Source organism: Lissotriton helveticus, chromosome 10, assembly GCF_964261635.1.
Source record: "Lissotriton helveticus chromosome 10, aLisHel1.1, whole genome shotgun sequence".
Lineage (NCBI taxonomy): Eukaryota > Metazoa > Chordata > Amphibia > Caudata > Salamandridae > Lissotriton > Lissotriton helveticus.
In genome coordinates this window covers 1,145,496,795-1,145,523,086 of record NC_136071.1, presented here as the reverse complement: position 1 = coordinate 1,145,523,086, position 26,292 = coordinate 1,145,496,795, and the positions used below count along the sequence as shown (strand labels likewise).

General features: G+C 47.6%; 1 protein-coding gene across 3 annotated transcripts in view; it reads right to left on the bottom strand.

The window, feature by feature from the left end:
* Positions 1-26,292, bottom strand: part of AZI2 (5-azacytidine induced 2) — a 174,908-nt gene that overhangs the window by 20,521 nt on the left and 128,095 nt on the right. For all 3 annotated transcript variants that reach the window (XM_078663951.1, XM_078663952.1, XM_078663950.1), the window contains exon 8: positions 3,321-3,439. In XM_078663951.1, coding sequence (XP_078520077.1) covers positions 3,321-3,439 — 119 coding nt within the window. The remainder of the gene's footprint in view (positions 1-3,320; positions 3,440-26,292) is intronic.

The following is a 26,292-nucleotide window of genomic DNA, read 5'->3' as shown; positions in this document are numbered from 1 at the left end:
GACAAGCTGTGCATGCTAAGGCTTTTATGTCATGGAGTATAAAGTTGACGGTTGTCTATTTTTCTTGATAAAAATAATATGGGCTTGTTCTTTACTTTTCTGTACATTTCTGAACAATTTGTGAAGCTAAATTGTATTGTTGCATTGTGTGCGCATGAAGGGAAGAATGAGTGTCTGGCAGACATGCAAAAAATCATCCTACGTCTCAGTATTAACATCCACACTTCTAAACAGTAATTCCAAACCTAAAATGAGTTACCCGTTTGGTTTGACAACGATAGTTAGTTAAACAAGTAAGTGCTTTGCCAGCCTGTATAAGTAGCAAAAGTTTTAAAGGGACTTGTTTTCATGCAAGGTATTGCTTTTCCCAGTTCATGGAAGGGATAAAAAACATCCCCAGATAATAATAGGGTTGATAGGATGGTGCAATAGCAGAATATTGATACGTGTGGATCGGATGAGGACTGCCGGCAGCAAGTGCTTGATATGCTATTTGCATACGAAAATACTATATATTTTTTTCGTTATCCTCTATTAGTTATTAGTAAGGAAGGGGGACGAGAAGCGTTCACCGACAGCATTCGTTAGTCTTAGGGAGACGAAGAATTTTGACGTAGATGCTGCCCAGAAGGCATAGGTATATGTATCAGGGGCTGCCAATGAAAGGAAGTGGAAATGCGCTTTAGACGTTGCCAGTATTGATGGCTATTGTACTGTAGCAGACTTCGCTGGGCTGACAGTGGGTGGAGAAATGCTACATTGTCACTGTGGGTTTAATTACATGAATTACGCATTCTCTCTGGGGTTTGTCCTTGGGGTACTTGCTGACTGGTGCTACATAGGGGATCAGGGTTGCCTTTGACAGGAAGTATGGTTTACTGTGGTGCATAGTGTAAATTAATGTTGGCGTGAGGAAACAACAATCGGCTTTGATGCTGTTGAGGCTAGCACGAAGAACTGTTTTGGAGTGGTCAGTTGAAGAGATTGCTTAACATGTTTTAATCTACTACAGTGGCACTGGGGAGGGCAGCAGTTGAAAGGCTCTGTCTTTACTGGTAGGCAGTGGTTAGACGGGGACCGACCATCAGTCTTTCTGTCGGTGGTGGACAGGGGAGCAGTGGCTACGGTCACGGGTTCGCAGTGACATCCGAGGGGTGGTTTTAAAGGCGGGCGGAAAAGCATAACTGCGGGTTCTGTAGGGGTGAGAGTAGAGTGTAATGGATGCATTAGTAGCAGACACGAAGGCAGTGGTCTGTGTTTGGAGGTGGTTAACTGAGCGGGTATCGCTTGAAGGTGGGTCATCAAGTAGGAGGATGTGTTTGGTGGGCCGGCTGGAGGCAGTGTTATGTACCTTTGATGGAGGGTGTAGCAGCAGTATTTACTGAAGTAAGTAACTCACCCGATGAGAGGGCGGATGTGACCAATGGAGGCACCAGAATTCTTTTTTTTGTGGCTGGGGTGAGCCCCTGCAGTATGGCGGGTCGCTGGCCTTAGAGCTGTTGACTGGCGCGGAGAATGGGGGGCCTACATGTACTTTGCAGGGGGCCCCCCTCAAGTTTTGTTTCGCCACCACTGCTCCCCGGAGACCATCTTGAGGATAGACCTTTGTGTGCAACTGTAAACAGGCACTGGAAAACCTTGGGCCACAAACTGGTAACTTACTAAAACTTTACTTTGTGCTCTTGTGACATTAAATTATTCTTAACTATTAAATCGGATGTAAGGCTCTGCTTATTGTGATATGTTGAAGTACCAAACTTACTAGTACCACTCAGAAGTTAGCAGCACTGAGATGTCAGCCTGTAACTCAGCACTCACCATGGTGCAGCTAGCCTTCAACAGTAAAAACTACAATGTTGGTTTTTACTGTTTGAACCCTAAAAACATGAGCCTGCAGGCCCAACCTTTCACGAAATGCTGCTTACCTCACAAATATCAAAAAGGAAGGCCTGGGCTTTGCCACTGCTTAAAGAGACTAAGTCGAGTTAGCAGTTTAAAAACTGCTCAGACAGCCAGCAGCGGCAGGCTGGGAGGGATACTTTTGCCTTTTCACAGTTGTGGCGGCCCAACTAGTGCTGCCGTCCACGAGAGACTTTAACTTACAGGCCCTAAGTAGCCCGAAGACCATTCACTAGGGAAATACAAGTAAATTAGGGTATGCCAATTGGAGATAAGCCAATTAAACATGTACCTGTTTTAAGGGTCAGCGCATGCATATCTATATATATCTATATCTACCTATATCCCTCTCTCGCTCTCTCTCTCTCTCGGGCTCATGGTATTTCAGTCATTACATCGTGCCTAGTAGTCAAAGTAGCAAAATGCCAGTTTCCTCAGATGCCCATGAAAAGTGTGAGCGTGCCTTCTTGATGCCCGTTTCCTCAGATGCCCATGAAAAGTGCGAGCGTGCCTTCTTGATGCCCGTTTCCTCAGATGCCCATGAAAAGTGTGAGCGTGCCTTCTTGATGCCCGTTTCCTCAGATGCCCATGAAAAGTGTGAGCGTGCCTTCTTGATGCCCGTTTCCTCAGATGCCCATGAAAAGTGTGAGCGTGCCTTCTTGATGCCCGTTTCCTCAGATGCCCATGAAAAGTGTGAGCGTGCCTTCTTGCAACCTACTAAAGCTATGGCAGATGCCAGCTTGGCTCAGCGTGTTCTTCATAAACTGAACTCTACAGTAGACACATGACTGTACATCTACTAATGGAGTACACAAACAGCAAACCACGTTATTTATCAAGAGAGTCACAAATCTAAACTCTACAGTGAAATGAACATTGCTTTGTTATTCCACTGTCTGCGGACTCTTAAGTGAAATCTTTTTATTTTTTTAAAGCTCAGATATTTTAGAGCTTTTTTTAAAAAAAATTACAATTTACAGGCTTCTTTGCCGTGTATACAGAAGGGGTGTTAACTTTAGGGGGTGTAGAGAATGTGGCCTCCACATATTATAATTAAATAGAACATTCATTGGTGCAAGGGAGAAAGCAAAATATCCGCCTTAGCCTGAAAGCAAGTGCAGTTTATGGTAAAAGGTCAGATAGAAATAAACTGTTCACACCTCTGCCTTGTACACAGAAGCAAAACTCGGCTGAAGGGAAGCCACAAGGGAACAGAAGACAGTACTGCACAAAAACACATCAGCAACACCTTCAAGTGTGAAACTGACCAGTACGAGACAGAAGCCAGAGCGGGAAATGGCGTCTGTGGCCCTAATGGACTCGGATGCCCCCGCCTCTGAATTGGGGATGTTTTGATGAGGGTCGCTAGCAAGCTGCTCTGTCGCTGTAACCTGGGAGCAGTGGCTGCACGGGGCACTTGCCTTTCTTGGCGGCTGCGTCTCTTGCCTTCACTTTTCTTAGCACCTCGGCTTGCACTTCTGTCACCAGATGCAAATTCGACATTTCCTTCTTCAGCTCCCAGAGAGCTTGCCTCATGTCGCTGAAAGACGAAAGGGATACAAAAATAAATGCAGAGTTAGAGTTACTTTTCCTTCGATCTACATCTTCCTTTAACGAACCACTGCATTAGAAGCCTGGCTGGAATTAATATGTTTAAAAAACACCAACAAAGAGGTATTACTGTGCACCTTATTTCTATAGGGAAAGGATGCCTTTTACACAGGTATAGTGTGTATATTTTTGTGTTGAAATGAGCCCGCGGAAAGTTTAACTGGACCTCCTTTTGTGGACACTTGCTATTTATTGTCCCGAAAAGTCACATTTTTAACACACCTGGAAATAACTGGAAATTATCAGATACAATGAAGCAAGGTGGATTGGAAAGAATCAAAGAGCACATTTCCCCCCACACTGCAAACATTCCAGAAGAAAGATTTGCAAAATAATGACAAGATACTTATCTAAGAACCAATGTAATCTAAAATAGCAAATGTTGAATTGGTAGTTTATGCCATTGTGCGTGGGATCATTGTTATGTTATGTTAATGAGATTTATTGAGCGTGCAAATAGGCGCTAGGAACACAGTAAGCCCAGCAAAGCGTCTAGTTCTGAAATAGCCATGTTTTTAGCGGAAGTACGTTGTTACAACGCATGCTTTTACTACGCATGCCCTTACAACGCAGGTTTTCAACGCAAGTCGTTACAACGACTTGCGTTGGGGGGGCTGGATAGTGAATAGTTTAATTTACTATTCCAACTCCAGTCCCCGTGGATAGTAGGGAAGGTGTTGGATAGTAAATTAAACTATTACCTATCCTAGAGCGCCCCCCAGCGCAATTCGTTGTAATGACTTGCGTTGAAAAACCTGCGTTGTAAAGGCACTGCGTGGTAAAAGTTGCGTCGTAAAGGATGTTTCCCGTTTTTAGCACTTTCCATTCAAACGTTAGGTGCAGTAAGCCACGCCTCCAGGCCGCATAGGCCTAGTGATGCCATTGGGCAGCTTCAAATAGCAGCACTGACCAATGAAATAAAGATGGACAGACACTTAGACTGCAGTGGTATCAACATGACCAACTCACTGGGATTCTGGAGTCTACATGAGATCAGGGCGACCAACCGGAACCGCTCATCTACGAAGCTGCTTTTAATGCTATAGAATAGCAGCCCTGCGCCTACTAGTACTCTACACAATCCATCCCTAGGGTCTGTAATTCTACTGGGCCACAAACAAGCAAGTTAATTCATTCTTTTATACTGAAACTGAAAGGCAGCAAGATCCACTAGAAGACAGAAGAAAACAAGTTACTTACCTGTAACTACAGTTATCCAGTATTGGTATCTTTCATAGATTCACATGCCTGAATCATTCCCCGTCGTCGAGGCGGGAGTCCCACGGTAAATTATATATATATAGCAGTGCCTAAAAACCATTAGTAGTAGGCTAGAAAAGGATATAGGCCCAACTAGGCCCAAAACTTAGCAGCCTATCTACATCATTATGTAAAAAGAACTGAAAAAAGTAGCCTCAGCCAATCAGCTGTCCTCACCCTCTAGAACCTTCCCAGCTCAGGCAGTTCTCCTCAGATTTTCCCAGCACAAGTGAGAAGTAGTATCCATAATAAGAACTGCCCAGTCGGGGAGGCGGGTGGGTGCATGTGAATCTATGAAAGATACCAATACTGGATAACTGTAGTTACAGGTAAGTAACTTGTTTTCTTATCCAGTATTGGGGTATCTTTCATAGATTCACATGCCTGAATCAGAATAGCAAGCAGTAATAACCATAACTGTCGGTAGAGGAAGGTGGGAGACAATCCAAACCATATATCCCCACACAACCTGGAAGGTACTAGAGCAAGAACATATTTCAGTACATATGCATAATCATGACAATACCTTCATATACCATATATATAGAACATTAAAACAGTATGTTAGCACAAATGTGACAATAGAAAACAAGAAAAAACCATAAAAGGCTGACCTCAGTGAAGAAGATGCTGCAACACTGCTTCTCCCACTGACGTATCTTCATGTAACACCGGCTGCAGGCAATAGTGCTTGGTAAAAGTATGGACACTTTTCCATGTAGCAGCACGGCAGATGTTTTCCAGGGTCACCCCTGCAAATAAGGCTGTAGACGCTGACATCATCCTGGTTGAATGCGCCTTAACCGTTCTTGTCAGTGGCTTGTTCGCTTTCTCATGACAGAAGACAATGACAGAGGAAAGCCATCTGGCAATAGTTGCTTTCGTCACAGTCTGACCACGTGTAGCTTGGCCATAAGCTACAAACAGTTGGGTAGATTTGCGCAAATCTTTTGTCTTTTGTAAATAGAATTTGAGACATCTTTGGACATCCAAGGAATGCAGCATCCTTTCAGCTGGAGTCTTGGGGTCTGGAAAGAAAGATTTTAGTTTCACCGGTTGATTGATGTGAAACTGGGTCGGAACCTTGGGAATAAACTTAGGATGAGTTCTAAGTGTCACACAATCTTTTGAGAAATGTAGGAAAGGTTCCGATATAGTGAACGCTTGTATCTCACTTACTCTCCGGGCTGAAGTGAGGGCCAACAAAATAGCCACTTTCCAAGTCAAGAATTTAAGTTCTGATTTATGAATTGGTTCAAAAGGCCTTTTCAGCAATTGAGATAACACAATATTGAGATCCCACTCAGGAGGAGGAGGCCGCACTGGAGGGAAAACTCGAAATAATCCTTTAAGGAACTGTTTAATTAAAGAGGAAGAGCACAAAGATGGCTTGTTGTAACTCTTTCTGAATCTGGATATGGCAGCAAGGTGAACTTTGATAGAAGAAAAAGCGAGACCTGATCTGGCTAGAGACAGCAGATAAGGCAGAATCTGCTCTGGAGGAGCTTGTAGTGGATGGACATCACGCTCTCCGCACCATAAACAGAATCTCTTCCATTTGAAGCGATAGGTTCTGATTGTAGACTGTGCACGAGCCTGAGATAGAACAGCTCTACAGTCTGGAGAAATCTCCAGGTCCTTAAACTCTAGGAAGTCAGGAGCCAGGCGTGCAAGTGCAGCGACTGAGGATCTGGATGAAGTATTTGTCCTTCCTCCCTTGTCAGCATTGAAAGTGTCGGCTTGAGGCGCAGTGGAGGTTGATGGGAGAGTATCAGAAGCTCCTGGAACCAATACTGTCTTGGCCAGCGAGGAGCAATTAGGATTAGAGAGCAACGTTCCCTCTTCATTTTCTGTAGAACCTTTGGGATGAGAGGAATTGGAGGGAAGGCATACGCAAAGATTCCTGTCCACCTCATCAACAGGGCATTTCCTCTCGATCCTTGCTGTTGGAACCTGCTGGCAAAGTATATGCATTTGCTGTTCTGTTGCGTGGCAAACAGGTCCAGCGTTGGTGTGCCCCAGAGCTGGAAAATTGTTTCCACTTGGCTTTGTTCGAGTTCCCACTCGTGACATCCTGTGAACGATCTGCTGAGATCGTCGGCCAGAGAATTCTGAATTCCCTGAACATGTTCCGCTCTGAGGGAAATTTTGTGATGGAGTAACCATTCCCACATTTCTTGCGCTTGAAGAGACAGGGCTAGAGATTTCGTGCCCCCTTGCTTGTTTATGTAAAACATGCTGGTGGTGTTGTCCGTGCGCACCAGCACTGCAGAGCCCGCAATTCTTGGCAGGAAGGCTCGCAAGGAAAGAAAAATGGCCCTCAACTCGAGGCAGTTGATGTGTTTGTGCTTGTACTGATGGGACCACCGTCCCTGCACTTGAAGGTCTTGAAGATGGCCTCCCCAACCCTCCATGGAGGCATCTGTCATCAGAATAAATTCCGGTAGGGTCTGAAGAAAAGTGAGCCCCGGAGACAAATTTTTCTTTGCCGCCCACCATAGAAGAGCTTGTTTCATCTTGGGCGTGACCTTGATACGGTCCTCGAAAGATCCGTCTATCTGCCGCCACTGTCGATGCAATTCCTCTTGTAGAGGCCTCATTCTGAGTCGAGCCAGTGGGACTAGATGGAGTGCAGAGGAACACATCCCTAGCAGGGAAACAAACTGTCGGACCGAAAGAGACTTTTTTGACCGTATTTGACTTGCCAGCTTTGTGATTTTGTCCTGACGAATTTGGGTCAAGAAGGCCTTGCACTGAGAAGTGTCTAGTACTGCTCCTAGGAACGTCAGAATTCGTTTGGGTTGCAGTTGTGATTTTTTGACGTTGAGGGTCAGGCCCAGGTTCGAGAACATTGACAGAGCACTTGTGACCGATTGCTTTGTTGAAGTTTTTGTCGGACTCTTTATTAACCAATCGTCGAGGTACGGGAATACTTGGATTCCCTGTGACCTCAACGCAGCTGCAACCGGAACTAGAGTCTTGGTAAAGATTCTCGGTGCAGATTTCAGGCCGAAAGGGAGGACCTTGAATTGAAAATGGACACCAGCCACTGTGAATCTCAGATACTTGCGGTGGTTTGGATGAATGGGAATGTGGAAGTAAGCGTCTTCCATATCCAAGGAAGCCATGAAATCGCCTTCCATGAGGCAATTGAGGACATCTGCGAGCGTCACCATGCGGAAACTCTGCTTTTTCAGATATTTGTTTAAGTTTCGTAGATCCAAAATTGGACGCCACTCTCCTGAAACCTTTTCCACAAGGAAAAAACGAGAGTAAAACCCCTGATTTTTCTGGGATGTTGGAACTTTTTCTATCGCATTTTTGTGTAGCATCTTCATGGCTTCCATGTATAACAAATGAAGACGAGGAGGGGAGGGACCCCTGGGCGGAGACGTTGGAGGTTTCTGCAAGAACTCCAGAGTGTGTCCGTGTTTGACTATGTCCAGAACCCACTGATCTGAAGTTATCTTCCGCCACTGTTGATAAAAGGCGGAGATCTTGGCGCCCACGGGGAGGGAAGGAAGAGAGGATGGTGTCCGGCAAAACTCACTGGCGTTTATTTGAATCGCGTCCCTGGTAGTTAGAACGTCGTTTCCCTCCTTGACGAGAGAAACCCGCTGACGATGACTGTCGATAGGACTGTTGGTAGTACGGCTTATTTTGAGGCTGATACTGGCGGTTTTGCTGATTTTGATAATGTCCTCTGGAAGGAAAACCACGGCCTCTTGCTCCTCTGAAAAAACCTCGCTTATACTGTAGTGCACCAAGCGATTTGGCCGTATCAGTATCCGTCTTGATCGCAAGCAATGCGTCATCTATGTGTTTGCCAAACAATAACTCGCCATCATAGGCCATGTCAAGTATTTTGGTCTGGACTTCAGGTCTGAAAGAAGTCGCCTTGAGCCATCCGTGCCGTCTAAGAACTGCCGCTCCGGCCAATTGTCTAAAGGCTGTATTAGAGACATCGAGGGCGCAGTCGATAATCTCAGAAGCTGCCCGCTCGCCTTCCATGACAACCTTCCTGACCTCTTCAACACGGTCTTCGGGAACCAGGTTGATGAATTCCGACAGATCTGACCACATTTGTCTGTCATAACGTGCTAAAATTGCCAAAGAATTAGCAATCTTAACAGTAGCAGCGGCATTAATTGAGAACTTCTTCCCAATCGCATCCAACCTCCTGCCCTCTTTGTCTGGAGGTGTTGAAATTGGTGCTGCCGGATTCTTGGATCGTTGTTGAGCCGCTTGTAAAATCACTGAGTCAGGTCGTGGATGACCGATCAAACATGAAGGAGTATCCGGTGGTGCTCGGTACTTCTTGTCGACTCTTGGAAGAACCGCCGGGATGGACGCTGGCGTCTTCATTATATTAATCCCTTCTTTCCAAATGTATTCAATGATAGGGATAGATCTAGATACCCTTCTATACCCTTCTTTGAAATCATGAAGAAAACAGTCAGTCTGCTCAACCGAAACTGTAATTGCAAATCGAGCAGCTGCCCGATGCATGATGTTATGAAAACCTCCTATGTCTTCTGGCGGAGAATCTGAAGGTCGTGGCAAATTAGGAGAAGGCATAGGAATGATGTAATCATTCCATGGTTCCGTAGGCGTAGAATCCGGAAGCTCACCATCCTCACTTTCATCCTCATCTGGAGAGGAGACGTCAACATCATGACCACCAGCCCCGGGGTCAACATCCTGCCTTGGCGAGTGCGAAGGATGTGGCGGGTAATTTGTCGGCAAGACTACTGGCACAGGATTTGGAGCAGGCAGAGTTGGTGGAAACCTCTGACGATAATCAGCCAGCATGGCCTGCAAATCATGAATGAGAGAAGACGGAAGATGAGTCGTGTCTTCTGCGTGTTGTTGCTCCTGATGATAAGGAGTAGCTAAATTTTCCTGATAGTAATGAACGTCATCATCATCTTCATCCTCTTGATATTTGATGTGTAACTGAGAAGGATGATGGGCAACTCCAAAAGGCTCGTCATCATCCCCTTCATCATCAGAATCTGCCTCCACGTAGTTTTCCAGAATATGCGAAGGCAAGAGGGGAGACAAATGAGAGTAACTCTGTCTCTGAAATGATTTCATCTGGAAATGGGTATACTGTACCCTTACCGGAGATGTGGGCAACAAATGCGTAGACGGCGCATTCAAAGATGCTAGCGCTGCTGTCGACGGTAGAAGTGAAACAGAAGTGTGAGTTGCTGGCATTGTCGTCGACGGTATCGTCATCGGAGTTGGAATCGTCGACGAGGACTGTGTTGAAGGCGTCCTAGTAGACGGATCCGTCGACGGACTCTTCGTCGTCGATGGAGCTGAAACCTTCGTCGACGGGCTCGTCGTCGACGGACTCGTCGTCGACGGGGTCTTCGTCGACGGACTTGTCGTCGACGGGGTCTTCGTCGACGGACCTGTCGTCGACGGGGCCTTCGTCGACGAGGCCTTCGTCGACGAGGCCTTCGTAGACGGGATCTTCGTCGACGGGATCTTCGTCGACGGGGTCTTCGTCGACGGGATGGTGGAAACCTTCGTCGACGGGGTAGCCGTCGACGGAAGCGTCGACGGAAGCGATGACGAATGCTTCGTAGATGGTGATTTGGTCGTCGACGGAAGGCTCGTCGACGACGAGCTTTTCTTCAATGATTTTTTCTCTGAAGAAGAAACCATGACGGACATCACAGGAGAAGTAATTGCTGAGGTGGTAACAGTACTTGAAGACGTAGAGGACGTAGAATAGGTGGTGACAGTGAGAGAGGACACCAAAGAGACAGCTTTAGTGCGGACTGTACTCACAGTAGAAGCTGTTGACGCAGCACTCTTCGTGGACTCAGAGGGTTTATGAGAGAGTTTAGGTTTTTTCAGTCTCTCAGGAGAACACCTCTCTTTGGAACTGGCTCTCTTACTTGAGGTAGAGGCTCTGTCCTCATCATCTGTGGCAGACGACTTCAGCCACAAAAGAACTCTTGCCTCTCTATCCCTGATGGTCTTAGGAGGGAAGGTTCGACATATCCTGCAATCCTTCACAACATGTGAAGGATGCAAACAATAAATACAATCAGAGTGCTGGTCGTCCACATGTACCCTCTTCTTGAAGCAGGAACCACAAGCCTTGAATAGAGCCTTCTTTTCAGACATCTTGAGAGAATTTTGAAGAAATTTTGAAGAAAACTGAGTAGGCACTCAGGGAGACTCCCTTACACACGAAGTGCGGTGAAAATCTGAGGAGAACTGCCTGAGCTGGGAAGGTTCTAGAGGGTGAGGACAGCTGATTGGCTGAGGCTACTTTTTTCAGTTCTTTTTACATAATGATGTAGATAGGCTGCTAAGTTTTGGGCCTAGTTGGGCCTATATCCTTTTCTAGCCTACTACTAATGGTTTTTAGGCACTGCTATATATATATAATTTACCGTGGGACTCCCGCCTCGACGACGGGGAATGATTCAGGCATGTGAATCTATGAAAGATACCCCAATACTGGATAAACAATAATTCCGAGGGCACATCCAGTTCCTTCTAGTCTAGCTGCAAGAAGGCAGGGCCACGAGCTGCTTCACATATAGATAGATACATACATACAACCCGGCCGCCATGCGAGTCACAAACACACATACCTACCTAACCAGCTAGCTAAAAACGGACACACACAGCATTCAGGCAAACCAGGCCTGGAACTTGGGTTTCAGGGTTATGGGTACACCAGCAACTCCTTTATAAAATCCATCCTCCCAGAATGGCCCTGTGGGGGGATGTATGTCGTTACAACGCATGCTTTTTCCATGCATGCCTTTACAACGCAGGTTTTACAACGCAAGTTGTTACAACGACTTGCGTTGGGGGGCGCTGGATAGTGAATAGTTCAATTTATTCCAACTGCAGTCCCCGTGGGTAGTAGGGAAGGTGTTGGATAGTAAATTAAACTATTACCTATCCTAGAGCGCCCCCAGCGCAATTCGTTGTAACGAATTGCGTTGTAAAAGTTGCGTGGTAAAGGTAGTGTGTGGTAAAAGTTGCGTTGTAAACGCTGTTTACCCCCTGTGGGCAGCCCTGGTATTCATTCACCCGCTGGTTATTGCCAGGGTCACATTACACACACTTGTAAATTGAACACTTGAAGAATGCATTCTTTTGCGACGCCCTCTTCACATTCAGGGAAGGGGTCCATGGATGGAATGACGCGCTACAGCTGGAGAGGATGGACTCGAGTGACAGGAGCACGTGATTGGTGCTTCCAGCTGCTTCAGATCATCAGGGGAGGGACACAGGGAGAGAGAAAAGGACAGGTCGCATCTTCCTAAACCACAGATTAGACACGTGGGCGGGAGGGGCGAGGACAGAGGGCGCTCTGATACAGCGCCACGAATAGAATCTAAACCGGTTCAAAGTTAGTCCCCTTCCGCACTGAAGCCCAAAACCAGGGAAAATACTTGGCGACAAAGTGGTCACCTCGGTTATAAAGTGATGGGCGAAGAGAAGCCCGCACTCCCAACTCCCCCCCCCCCCCCCCCCCTTGGAGTGATGGACGTGGCCAGCATCAGCCGTGACTGTCAATACAGCAGGCTGGTCCGCTGCACTGCAAAAGGCATTCTTTGGACAAACATTACTAGCTCCCAGGACAGAAAACAAAACAGGTAAAAAAGCGTAACGCTATAGGCTGAGGTCAGGCGAGCCCCACATCACTACAAGCAAGTAGGACTGAATAAGCCCACTGTATCGTCTCAGGGACAGCTATTTAACCACGAAACCTGCATTATTCACCATTAAGATGCATACATTTTAGGGCAATTTGATTTTTATGAGAATCGTACATCATTTCTCATTTTCCATCCTCGAAAAAATAAAATCCGACTATTTGACAGGTTTCACAACTCACCGCTTTAAGAAGCATTCGAGTATGAATCCGACTGTTTTTAAGCCCATAATAACGGTATTTGCAACTAGACTGGGAGTGCACGCAATATTAGCTGCAGAAACATTTCTAAGTGTACGCTGCCACCTTGTGGAAATCATGAACATTACAGCCAGAAACCTCATTAAGGCAGGCAAAGTGTGATATTGGTGCAGTCTTTCAAAGGCAAACTAAACGTATTTACCATAAATCCCAGGTGACACCCCATATTCCACTATGGCCCCTACAGCGCTAAAATATCTGAGGTTATTGGAACTTCTAAATGTCTAACGAACTCGGCCCAGTGGTTGGAACTGGGCCTTGCCAAACTTTAGCAGCCACTGGGACAAAGCACAAACCACTTTCAGAACTGAAAGTAAGTAAAAGGTAGCTATGGCATATGCCGCCTCCGTAAAAGTAAAATTAAATCCGGTTTCAACGCGCCTTAAACACAAACACTGCAAACAAATCCTAAGTGAAAAACAAAACACACGCCAGCTGGAAAGGTGGAATAAAGGTCTTTCTTTAGATTAAACCACGTGTGAAACCACAGCAAAACATTGCCTAAATATACAACAGTGTGAAATCGCGGGTCCCAAGAGTGAGAATGAATGCATCCATTGCAGATATCCGTGTGCACTCCAAGTCGCAGGCTACAATCCGCACAGAGGCATTCATTTTATCGACTTCCTAAGGCTGAATGTCTGAGTAGCTCGAGCAGATTATACCAACCCTCGCACTTTAGATTCTACTTATTTGAAAGAGGATCGCACCCCCTTTTTGCTTCCTTCAGGTTTTCAGTCAAAACTGTAATTTCTCTTAAATGGAATAGTTTGGCAACTGGAGAATGTAATACTTAATTCCTGGAAACCTAATAGGCAGATGTTTTCCACTTGACTCCCATTTGCTCCTGGCCTCTGAGCTGGCAACCTAAAGCCTGCTGGAACTTGCTTTCTTGGTTTATTGGTTTATTTGTTTGCACTAAGCAAACGAACAAATATACCAAATAAAAAAAACGAATTGAGGACTGAAAACGTGGTATCCTGACAAAATGCCCCTTCACAACGATGTACGTGCAGTCAGCATGCTGGTCAAACACTGCCACAATGGTAACAAAAACAAAATAACATTTGCACTTGTATCAAAGATACATCCGCCTAAAGGTAAGAAAAAAGGGTTTAAAGTAAAAGAAGTACCACCTAAATAAACCAATAACATCGAAAACCCAAGACAAACCGTGTAGTAGTCGTGAAAAGGGCGCGAGTCTAGACATCTTACAAAGCGCTAAGATGGCGTGGTGTGGAAGGAGGAATTGTCCAGTATACAAAGAATGGTTCTGATTTACACAAGTGCTTAAGGGTAGGAGGAGGGGGTGGATATTCCACCTTACTATGTGAAACTAAGGAATACACAATGTAGGGACACCTACCATCTTGCTGTGTGTTGGGCTGGGCAGCAGTTCTTGGACCCTCCTGTGGATTCCTGCTAACAGCGCTGCAGCTTGCCGCACCCGCTTCGCGGGTGCCGCTTCGCGCTCAGGGCTGTGGGCTCAGGCGGCAGGACTGTGCTGCGGATTGTGTGGGAGACTCGGAGTGTGGCTGTTGGCTCAGTGGTGGTGCGCGGCAGAGACTCCGTCTCCCAGGAGTCCCTGCACACCCAGGAAGATCGTGGACGCGCCCCCTGATAGCCACGCCCCCAGCCTGCAACGCCCCTTATTTCAACAGCCCGCCTACCGTCTCGCGGGACGCCGAGCGAAGCCCGGGCAAAGGGCGGGCCGTCTGTGGCCGTCAGGGGCTGTCAGAGGCTGGGCTGGGCCCGTCTCTTTCATTCGGCTGAGGGCCCAGGTCGGTTGTGTTACATTGTCCAAAGGCATTCCTTTCTATTATGTCAACCCGTTCTGGGAAACTGCTTAGGTCTGAGGGTGAAAGGGGTGGCGTGGTTGGGAGCCCAGTGATCGGAACTATAGACCGCTTCATTACGAGAGTGGCGGCGGTCATTGACAATGAGATCGCCATTTCTGAACGCCGACTCTCTGAGGTCTTTCTCCCCTCTAGACGCTCTTCTTTGGGGGCTGTAGCTCAAGTCTTATCACCTGCTAGCGTGAACACTCATACTGTTTCCCCTGAGGTCTTGGAGGCCTCTGCAGGTTTTCCCCAAATGGAAGAAACTGGTAGCAATAGAGACAGGTTAGAACACCTACCTGCGCTCTTAGTTAGTGGTGTTGTGGAAGTCTGTGGCGCAGAGACAGTACCCCCACCTGCGCCCCCGACCACAAGTCCTACCCAAACAACATTGTCAACTTCACCGGCTCAAAATATAGTAAACCTAGTGGAGGTGCCAGCAGTGCTAGACTTGAGTGGGCAAAATAAAAGGGCCAAAAACAAAAGGGCGGCATGCGCTAGGAAGGGTAGGCCGATGACACAGGCTAGGTTATATAAGCAACCGAGAAAAGTTATTGAGCAGGGCATGAGGGACGTCAGGGGGACGGTTTTAGCAGATAAGGTAATGGTGCAGGGGGGTTCCGTGGATGCTCCCATGGGTAAAAACAACTGCCCGCCCCCTACTAGTAGTGCAGTTAATGCTTCTTCAGCTTTTGAACAAAATGTGATTGATAGGATTATGGAGAGGGTAAATACCCTCTTTGTGCCGTTGCTGACTCAGGTTAAGGGTTTGGGGACTCGAATAGACAAATTGGAGCAATCAACCCTTGACGGCTTCTTCTCACTCAAATCTATATTTAAACAGCATAAAAGAGCGAGTGAGAACCAGGCCATGGATCCATGTGAAAGTGTGCCCCCGGTAATCCCCGCGCAATCCCAGGCGGACTCTAATCATTCAATCAGGGCAAAAAAGGTAAATACTGGCAACACACAAGCCCCGGTGCCTAAAATCCCTCCCCTAATAAAAGTAGGAATCCATCATAAGGGAACGGTAATATCTACTGAGATCACCAAAGGCACACCTAAACCAACACTCCATCCACTGCCCTTGGTAACCAGTGGGACGACAAAGGTTAGCCGAGCCCCGGGCATACAAGACAAAGGCAAGGGAGTATCTACTGAGAAGGCCGCTAAAACTGCCCCTCACTCTGTAGCCCCGACTACAACTACAACGGTCCCCCACAAATTTACGCGGCGGACTCCCCCAATTAATTTACCTCCTGATTGTCAACCCTTTGTTGGTGTCCTAATAAACGTTCCCCCACTGAAGGAAGACCAAGTAGAGAATCACCAGTCTCTCAAGAACAAGTGTGTTCATTGGCTAAAACTAAATAAGCCAATCCCGAATGGCCTAGATGGGCTAATTCTTAGCGTCCGCAGAGTAGGGTGGATAGGCCAAGGAAAAAAAACACAGGAGGGGGATTGTGTAATTATAAACTTCCAAGATCCCAGATTGGTGAGTTCCATCTGTGGCCCTTTAAACAATATGGATGAGGTAGGGGTTAAACTAGTGGACCTAACCTTTTTCTATCCTAGGACAATTGTAATGCAACCCCGGTTAGGCTCTAGTACAATTGACCCGGGCCAAAACTGGGACCCACGTGCGATTGGGGGTCTGGGATATAACGGGTCGATTCCCCCGCGGGTGCCTAGGAGTTGTTGACTGGAGGAGGGCGATATGAGCGAGACTATATTGCCCGGTAGGGTCACTGCCATTAGGAAGGGACTAATGACAGTAACATCACCCCGAATACTCTCCCTGCCAAGTATAGGCGTCATGGGAATGGCAGACTCTCTGCCCATTCCTTTGGAAAGTAGTTTGCCTGTTTCCCTTGTTTCCCCTATGAGGCCCATGGACAGGAGTGTCCTTGCGGTCTGCGACGCACCAGCTGTGACGGACCGGAATTTCAAGGTTTTCAGTTGGAACGTCGCAGGGATCGCAAGAAAACTGGTCCTTCCAGACTGGAATGCTTTGGTTGACGACCACGCCATATGCATTTTCCAGGAGACCTGGAGTTTGGTTCCGGCACATAGGGTGGGTTTCTCATCCTACTTTGTGCTGGCCAAAATCTCAGATTCGGGGAGAGGACGCCCTTCGGGAGGTTTGCTTATTTGGGTGGCAGCTTCCCTAGACTGTAGAATAGAAGACCTTCAGTCAGGATGCCCAGATATCCAAAATATTATCTTGAGAGACTCTAGGGGTCGCACAATCTTGAATATCTACAATGTATATGCCAGAGGGACAAAGGGCGGGAGGAAGTCGTCTGTATTAGCTCTCCTAGAAAGCCTCCTTAGTTCAACTCCACATAAGTTGTGTACCCTGGTAGCGGGCGACATGAATTGTACGTTCGAGCCCTTGGGCTCGGACGTTGCCTTAGAGCAAGATGAGGAGGATGCGAGGTTAGGGATCCCAACCTTGGAGATTCCTCCTATTAGGAGATGGTCACAGGTGGCGTTGCAGTTATACACCCTGAGCACTGAATTTAATTTAAGGGCAGTGAATGGGAGGACGATTTCAGATAGGGGGGACACACACACTTATAATAGACCAGGACATACTTCTAGAATTGATTATATTCTATTAGATATATGTCTGTGGAGTAAGGTGAGGGATATGATTGTCGTACCCACGGTCGAAAGCGATCACAATCAGCTTTCTTTAACCATGACTCAGTGGTGGTGTCATTCCATGAAGGGGACTATCAACCCTATAGCAACTCCCCCAGATGAGTCGGTAGTCTCACTATGTGGAAGGCGCCTAAAATGGGCTAAATTGGTCATGTCGGAAGAAAAAGTGGGAGAAATATCAGCCCTTTTAGATCATGCTTTGACAAACCTGGGGAATATCCCGGAAGGGGTGGGTAGGGCATGCGAGGTCTTCGCCGCACTAACAGAGGCATTGACTACTGTGTTTTCTATCCCTCCGAGTAAGCTAGGGAGTAAAAGAGGTGAAAAGAAAGCTGGCGGGTGGTATACACAACTGTGTAGGTTAAACAAATCTAGACTTGTTGAGGCAGTGAAATCCAAATCCCACCCCGATATATTGGAAGCAAGGAAGGTGTATAGCAGATCCCTTAAAATTGCTAAAAAGGAGTGGGAAGAGAACTTTTGGGAGGACTTACTTGTTGCTAGTAAAAGCAAAGACCCGAGGGGCTTTTGGAATCTTGTAGGCTCCCGTAATAGGCCTGACGAAGCTTTGAGACCCTGTAATATTCCCCCACAAAGCTGGGTCAAACACTTTGGGGCCCTATATCTCCCGGCGGACGGGGCACTAAACGTTAGGATGCTCCCCCCACTAGTATCCGAACCTCATGGCTACAACCTCTTTACACCTTTAGAGATCGAAAAGGTGATTGGGTGTGTAGCCCCCCGGAAAGCAGCAGGCCCAGATGGATTACCGGGGGATCTCATGCGGGCATATCCAGTGGCCTGGGGAGGGGTTATTGCGGCACTCCTTAATGATATTATGAAGGGGGGGCCAGTGCCCGAGTCCTGGAAAGGGGCGGTGGTGGTCCCAATTTATAAAAAAGGTCCTAGAGAAATCCCGGGGAACTACCGCCCCATAAGCCTCATAGACTCCACCCAAAAGATAGCAGGCAAAGCTATCCTTGGTAGGATTCTTCACTGGGTGGAGGAAAACAAAATATTAACAGACTTTCAGGCAGGGTTTCGGGCGGGCACAGGGACTATTGAGCAGGTGTTTAGGTTGGCACTCCTTGGGTGGAAGGTGGTGGAACTAGGCAAGGGCAGTCTATATTTGGCATTTATAGATCTAAGGGCTGCTTTTGACCTAGTTCCCCGGGAGGAGTTATGGAGGGTACTTTATGGGTTGGGATTGCCCCCCTACATTTTGTCCCTTCTTATTAGCCTACATGAACACACCTTTGCTCAGGTTCGTTGGGGGAGAAATGGAGAGATAACTGAAAAGATTCCAGTGTCTCGAGGTGTGAGACAGGGATGTGTCCTAGCGCCCACCCTTTTTTCTTTATACGTCAATGGGGTGGTGGATTATCTCCAGCAAGATCCAGCCGATGCTCCCTGTCTAGGGGGAGTGCGGATCCCAACTTTACTTTTTGCGGACGATACGCTTCAGATTTCTAAGACTCCGCAAGGCCTCCAAAAGCTGCTTGCCTGTTTTCAGAATTTTTGTGCTTTAAGGGGCTTGGAAATTAACGTAGACAAAACAAAGTATCTTGTTCTAAACCCTCCAAGGAAATTGGGCCGCCCGCCAACTCTTAATGCCGTTCCTTTGGAAAAAGTATCCGAATTCGACTATCTCGGAATTCGGATTACGAACACCATGAATTGGTCATCCCATATTGCTAAGATGGTCTTGAGTCATAAGAGAGTGGGAGGGGCCCTCCTGAGGGAATTTCGAGCTTCACCAAGGAGGTCGCTTGCCCCCGCAATTGACATCTACAAGGCCAAGGGAGTAACATCAGCCCTATATGGGGCAGAGCTTTGGGGTCATTGCTGCCTGGATTCCTTGGTAACATCAGAGAGTAAGCTCTTGAAATCTCTAATCGCCCTCCCTCCAAGCACCCCTACAGTGCCTGTGCTGCTGGACACTGGGTGTAAGAACATCAAAGATCAAGCCCGGCTCCGACCACTCCTGCTATGGGCACGTATTTGGAGGGTCGAAGAGTTAAAATCTTATGCTGAAGGGCTAGCAGAAATAATGAACTTGAGTGGCTGGGCGAAGATCAAGTGGTTGGTATCTACGAAAAAACTTTTGGAGGATATTGGGCTAGGGGACTGCTGGATATCAAGATCGGCTCCACCAAAAGATGTTTTGAAACGTCTCTACTGGAAATGGGTTGCGGATCAGCTAGTGTCAAATTCTAGACATTGTAAATCTACAGCTGCCTTCCTATTAATTAAAGATGTTGTAGCCTACGAACCATATTTGGACTTAATTACCCTGGCAACGGATCGAGCATTGTATTTTAAATTCAGAGTGGGTTCCCTTCCAGTTGGTGCCCTGGTGTCTAAGTGGAAATCGGGTGCCCACACGTCCCCCTTTTGTGCCTGTTGCACCACGAGGACAGAGTCTATCCCGCACATATTGTTTGAATGCCCGGACTATGCAAAACCAAGGGGCTTGTGGCTGAATCCCCTTTGTCGTAATATGGGCACGCGTAGTCATCTGGTAGCTCTTCGTATCCTCATGACGGACACTTCTCCTCCCATTGTCTGTGGCGTAGCCAAATTTTTAAAGCAGTTTTGGTTGATTCGTTGCACGAGATTGTCAATAGCGGTTTAATTTGTATTTTAGGTAATTTATTCTGACATCATATGTCTTTTTATAGTTTTTAATTGTACACAATACTGTTCTTAATGTTTTTTTTCTCTAGTTTTTAAATGTTGTATTTGTGTACGCTTTCAAGATATCTTGCATATCGAATAAAAGCTTCAACAAAAAAAAAACAATGTAGGGAAACAGATTAATAAAGAAAAAACCCCGAAGAAAACACTGATTTTAGGATGCATTCTTGGTATAACTTTCAGAAAGCAATAATATTTTTTTTTTATAATTGGATTATTTAGCAAGGGTCAGAAAAAGATGCTGCTGTACATTAGCATAAGGCGAAGGGGCTCTACCTGAAATAGAATTAGATTGTGAGACAACATCACTGGGTGATGTGAGGAGACTGGTCAAGCTGGAATAAGGATGTGGGATGAACAAGTCTAGCGGAAATAATGTCTGAAGAGCGGGGTTATAAAGTTTTGTATTTAAATTTGCGTGTCCCAAAAAGTATTAAAAAAAGGTCACATTTGGAATACCGACCCATTAAGTTAAAATGTTTGGCTCGATTTCTAAATTTGAAGTGGGGTAGTCAATCCCGATGAGCTAACTTTCAGTAGATGGATGAGGCAAGAAAAAGTCATTAAAGCGATGGGTGACACAGAAGCTACAATTCTATTATATCTTTGCTAATATTCAAATTAAATGTATACAACCGAGGAAAGGAACGTTTTTTTCCAAATATATACTACTTCGGAGCTTTTGTCCCTTATGAAATTCTTTGTAATCTATAAGATTTATTCCTGATTGGTCAAGCTCTTCACAGGAGTCAGGGTTATGGGATTAATCGGACCATTCCAGAAATGTCACAGTTTTGTTTAAAAACAATTATGCTAAACTGCTGTTCTTTAAACTTTACATTTTTCCATCCAAATTACTCCCAGTCATTCATCATCAATGGTAGATCCATACTGTTCAGCGCTGTAAAGATGAGATTGCAGCGTGGGAATTTATGTTGTTAGAACGATCTTCGTTAAGATCCTTCAGAAGCCAGGTTCAGGCGAATCTTAGCGAGCTCGTGGATCAATAGCTGATAATCATGCACCAGCGCTTAATTTGTGGGGTTTGGATCTTAGAACATTACTTAGGACAGTAATTTGAGTTAAGAATGGATCAGATAATTTTACGCTTTATCCGCCTACATCCTGTCTGATCAATATGGATTTGTTGCAAAGAGATGGCTGCAATCTCTTTTACAAACTATTTAGTGCCACAAAGATCAATTTCTTTTTTTTATGATGTATTGGGTTTAAAATTATTGCTTTTAACACCGATCGTATATGTCTACATTTTAAGTATGAAATAGTATCTTCCTTTTTTGACAAAAAAAAATGTAGATGGCAAATGTATTTTAACAAAATCTTTGGGGCTAGAAATGTCAATGTTCTCGTGCATGCATTAAGTTCTACATTAATAGTGAGCACTGCCTCACTCCTCTTACCCCCCGCCCCAAAGGTCACTACACAAGTCACTCCAATAACTCTACCTCCTCCCTCAAAACGCATTATGCCTTTAAGGAAGCACTCAAGAACTACACTCCTAACTCTAACACCTCCCTCACAACCCACATTTCCCCAACCCCAGCCGACACTGAACTCGGTTCACCTGGAAGCCACCTGACTCACACCACTACATCAATATCCATACCCACCTTCCCAACAACTCCTATAATCCCCACCCCAAACACAAGCTGCATTCCCTGTCCCTCCCCCCTCCAGGCCTCTCGAACATCTCGAGGCGGAAACCAAAGTGCGCATGCTTCCAACTCCCACCACCCACCTGCTGCGTGCCCCAAGGTCCTGACTAAATAATTTCAGAGAGGCTTACGCAACACTCCCACAAGCCCCGAATTAACAACAAAGGAATTAGTAGAACAAGTTACTTACCTTCGGTAACAATGTATCTGTAAGAGACATATGTCAGTTATATATTCCTTACCTAAGGATTACCCCCAGGCGTCAGACTGGATCCGGGGAATGTTTCTCTTAGCAGTACCCTGTGCGTCGGTAGGTGGTGTCAATCGACTCTGCATCCTTCGTTGGCATCGGGGTCATAGGGATGACGTCGCAATGTCTCCTTAGATGCCGCCCATGCGCGCTGATGTCAGTTCAGACACAACTTTCCACGCCAGAAGCGTAGAGCCATGCAAGACACGGACCACTGATGCACATACCTAGGGCCCTGGAAGGAAGTCCCTATCCCTCGAAGTCAGTTCGCATAACGGGAGGATGGGTGGGGTGGTAAGCAATCTATAACTAACAAAGGTCTCTTACAGATGCATCATTACCGAAGGTAAGTAACTTGTTCATCTGAAAGAGACTGTTAGTTATAGATTCTTTACCTTAGAATAGGTACCCCAGCAATGCCAACCCCAGAGGTGGGTCTGCGAACTAAGTTCACACTAGAAAATCCTGGAAAACAGAACGTCCAAAATAGCCGCCTCTCCGGACTTGGCTGTCTAGCTAATAGTGTTTAGTAAACGTGTGCAGTGACGTCCATGTGGCCACCTGACAGATGTCAACGAGAGGGATTCTATGTCCCAAGGCAGTAGCAGCTGCCGCAGCCCTGGTGGAGTGGGCACGCAGTCCCACTGGAGCTTCTTTTTTCGCTAGGGAATAGCAGATTTTAATGCATAGGCGAACCCACCGAGGAATGGTACGTTTTTGCACAGCCCGACCTTTCTTAACGCCCACATAGCCAACAAAGAGTTGATCGTCCACCCAGAAATCCTTTGTCCGGTTGAGACAGAAAGACAGCGCACGTTTTGGGTCCAGACGGTGGAGCCTCTCCTCCTCCTTAGAAGGGTGCGGAGGGAAGAAGGTGGGTAAAGTGATGTTCTCTCCTATATGGAAAGAGGTAACCACTTTGGAAAGAAAAGAGGGACCACTTTGTCTGGATGAGCAGCCAGAAAAGGAGGTTTGGATGATAGAACTTGAAGCTCACTCACTCTGCGAGCAGAGGTGATGGCAACAAAGAAAGCTGTCTTCAGAGTGAGGAGCCTGAGAGGACAGTTGTGAAGAGGTTTGAAGGGAGCGCACATAAGGTAGGTTAAGACCAGGTTCAAGTCTGACTGGGGCATTATGAACGGAGAAGGAGGAAAAAGGGGAGTAATGCTCTTTAGAAATCTATTTACAATAGGTGACTTGAAAAGAGAAGGTTGATCAGGAAGACAAAGAAAGGGAGATATGGCCGAAAGGTAACCTTAAAGAGTGCCCAGAGCAGAGCCCTGCTGGGCTAAAGACATAATGAACAAGAGTACCTCAGAAAGAGGGGCAGAAAAGGGGTCCACAGCCTTTGCTGTGCACCATGCCACAAACTTGTTCCATCTACAGAGGTATACCGTTTTATTGGCTGCCAAGATGACATTACAGACTTTGGGAGGAAGGTCAAAAGCTGTCAACTGTCGAAACTCAATCTCTACGCAAGGAGCTGGAGGCTGGACAGGTCGGGTGGAGGACCATCCCCTCCTGCTGTGACAGACGATCCTCCCGAAGAGGCAGTCTGATCGTAGTATCGATGGCCATGCTCAGAGCTCTGGGTACCAAACTCAGAGATCTGAGACCTCTGATCTCCCCCTCTCCCAGGTGGCGCCCCATCCCAGGAGTGACTCGTCCGTCACCACTGTCAGCTCAATCTGCCCCATATCCAATCTTGAGTCGTGAGCCACCACTGCAATTAACGTGCAGTCCCCTCTGAGATCTGGACGACGTCAGAAAGATTCCCCTGATGCTGGCCCACTGGAACTTCAGGTCCTACTGCAGAGCCCAAATATGCCACCTGGCATGATTCACAAGCAGGATGCAGGAGGCCATGAGGCATAGCAGTCTCAGGGTCAATCTCAGCGAAATCCAGGCTAGAATTTGAAACATCGGTATCGTGGCCTGAATATCCAGGACTCACTGCTCAGGAGGATAAGCCTGAAACTGCGCAGTTACCAAAACTTCTCCGATGAAAAGGAGCTTCTGAGAGGGAATCGGGTGTGAGTTCGGCACGTTGATAGTGAACCCCAGCAAGTGCAGGAGGTACGGCGTAGTCTGGATGGGGTAGACGACCGATTGGGACGAACTCGTCTTCAACAGCCAGTCGTCAAGATAGTGGAAGACTGGAACCCCTGATCTGCGCAGATAAGCTGCGACCACCACCCTCACTTTCGTGAACACCCGAAGGGTGCTGGTAAGGCCAAAGGGGAACAGAATAAACTGAAAATGCTTTTGGACTACTGTGAACCGCAGGTAACGCCTTTGGGCTGGCAGGACGGGGGCATGGAAATATGCGTCCTGCAAATCCTACGCTACCATCCAGTCTCCGGGGTCGAGGGCAGACAGGACTTGTGCTAATGTGAGCATCTTGAACTTCTCCTTCCGGAGGAAGAGGTTGAGGGCCCTGAGTTCTAAGATAGGACACAGGCCTTTGTCCTTCTTCGGTACCAGAAAGTAGTGGGAGTAGCAATCACAACCTACATCTGGCACAGAGACACTTTCGATAACTCCCTTGGCCAAGAGAGCTGCAACTTCCTGATGAAGAATGGCCAAGTGATTCTCCAACATGCGATGGAAGGATGGTGGCATAGAGAGAGGGGAAGTCTCGAAGGGGAGGGAGTTGCCCCTTTGGACTGTCTGCAAAACCCACCTGTCCGACATGATGTTTTGCCAGTGACGGCGAAACCTGCCGCCCACTGGCCTCAGTGGCCCTGAAAGATCAGACTAGAAGGGTTTGGAGGCTGCTGCAGGGAGGTTATGGGTGGACTGGCTGGCCCGCCCGCAGGCCCCCAGACCCTCATCGCTGTTTCCCTCGTTTGTGGCCACGCACAGGCTGGGAAGCTTGAATGAACAGGTGGCTAGACTGGGTCAAACGTGGTGGAGCAACCCTTCGGTAGCCACGAAAGGGATCAAAAGCAGAGTGCGTGGGGTGAGATGTCGCAGCGAGGCCCAAGCATCTGGCCTTCGCCCTAGAATCCTTGAAACGCTCGAGCGCGGAGTCTGCCTTGTCACTGAAAAGGCGACGGCCATCAAAGGGCATGTCCAGTAAGGTGGATTCGACATCCCCGGAAAAACCAGATATCCTCAATCAGGCACAGCGCCTCAGGTCTTCTGATATGGAAACCTTTCTGCCCAGTGAGTCGGCGGTATCCAGCCCACATTTGATAGTGGATTTGGCTGCGTCTCTAACCTCTGCCACTGCACGGGTGAGAACGGCCTGGGCCTCCTCCAGCTCTGTGGCGGGACTTGTGCAACCGTATCTCACACTGTATGGGTATAACGGCCCAAGAGGCATGGAGTATTCATCCGACCGCAGCGCTAAGCTGGCGGAAGAAAACATCTTATTCCCAAGATTGTCCAGCTTCTAGGATTCTCGGTCATGGGGAGCAGTAGGGAATGCACCCTTAGAGGACAAGGCTTGGAACACCAAGCTCTCAGGGGGTGGGTATTGGGAGAGGAAAAGTGGGTGGCCCGGAGCTGGGCGGTGGAGTCAGGCAATCATCTTGTCCACAGGAGCCCCTGTGCTGGGCTTGGACCAAGTGCCCGGAAGGACGTCGTCTGTGAGGGCTTTATTGAAAGGCAGAAGGGGCTCAGAAGAGGCCGCCGCCAGTTGAAGCACCACTGTCAGGAGGTTAGTCCTGACTGCTACAGTAGGAAGCTCCAGGCCCAAGGCCTCAGCCGCCCTACGCAACACCACTGCATTTGACACTCCCTCCTCAGTAGCCATGGAAGGGGGAGAAAGCATGCCAAGGTCAGAGGAGGTATCCAGACCACTGGCGTCACACAGGTCCTCTCGCCAGTCCGGCTCCTCAAGTTGGTCAGCTAAAGGGTCCACCGACCCCTTCCAGTCCTCCTCAACCCCCTCTGGTTGCCAATTAGGCCTGAAAGGAACACCAGGGATGAACAGAGGCACAAACGTGGCTTACGGCGCCAGTTCCGACATCGGTCCGGCGCCATGTCCAATGTGGGGGTGAGGCTGGAGTCGCCGCCGGTCGGGGGCATGAACAGACCCGGGGGAGTAGTCGCCGGGATCGGCGCCGGGGAAGGAACCGTGAGGTCGAACGGCATCGACCTGGATCCTCTCGGGCCCTCCACACCGGGACCGCTGGCATAGAAGTCCCAGGGTCCCCAGCCGAGTCCGCGGGGCCCATAGGCGCACCGGCAGAGTGAGGCTGTCCAAAGATGCCATTAAGCACTTCGTAGAAAGCTCAAAGCTGGGCAGGGGACGCTCCGGCACCGGGAAAAGGAGGGAAGCTCGGAGCCGTCCTGGAGCTGGAGAGCAACGACGTTCCGGGTCCCGTGTCCTGTCGCCCGACTGACGGGGAGAAGGTGAAGAGTGACACTGCTTCTTCACCTTCTTCTTTTGTTTCGACTTACCCAAAGCTCTCGAAGACTTGGATGATG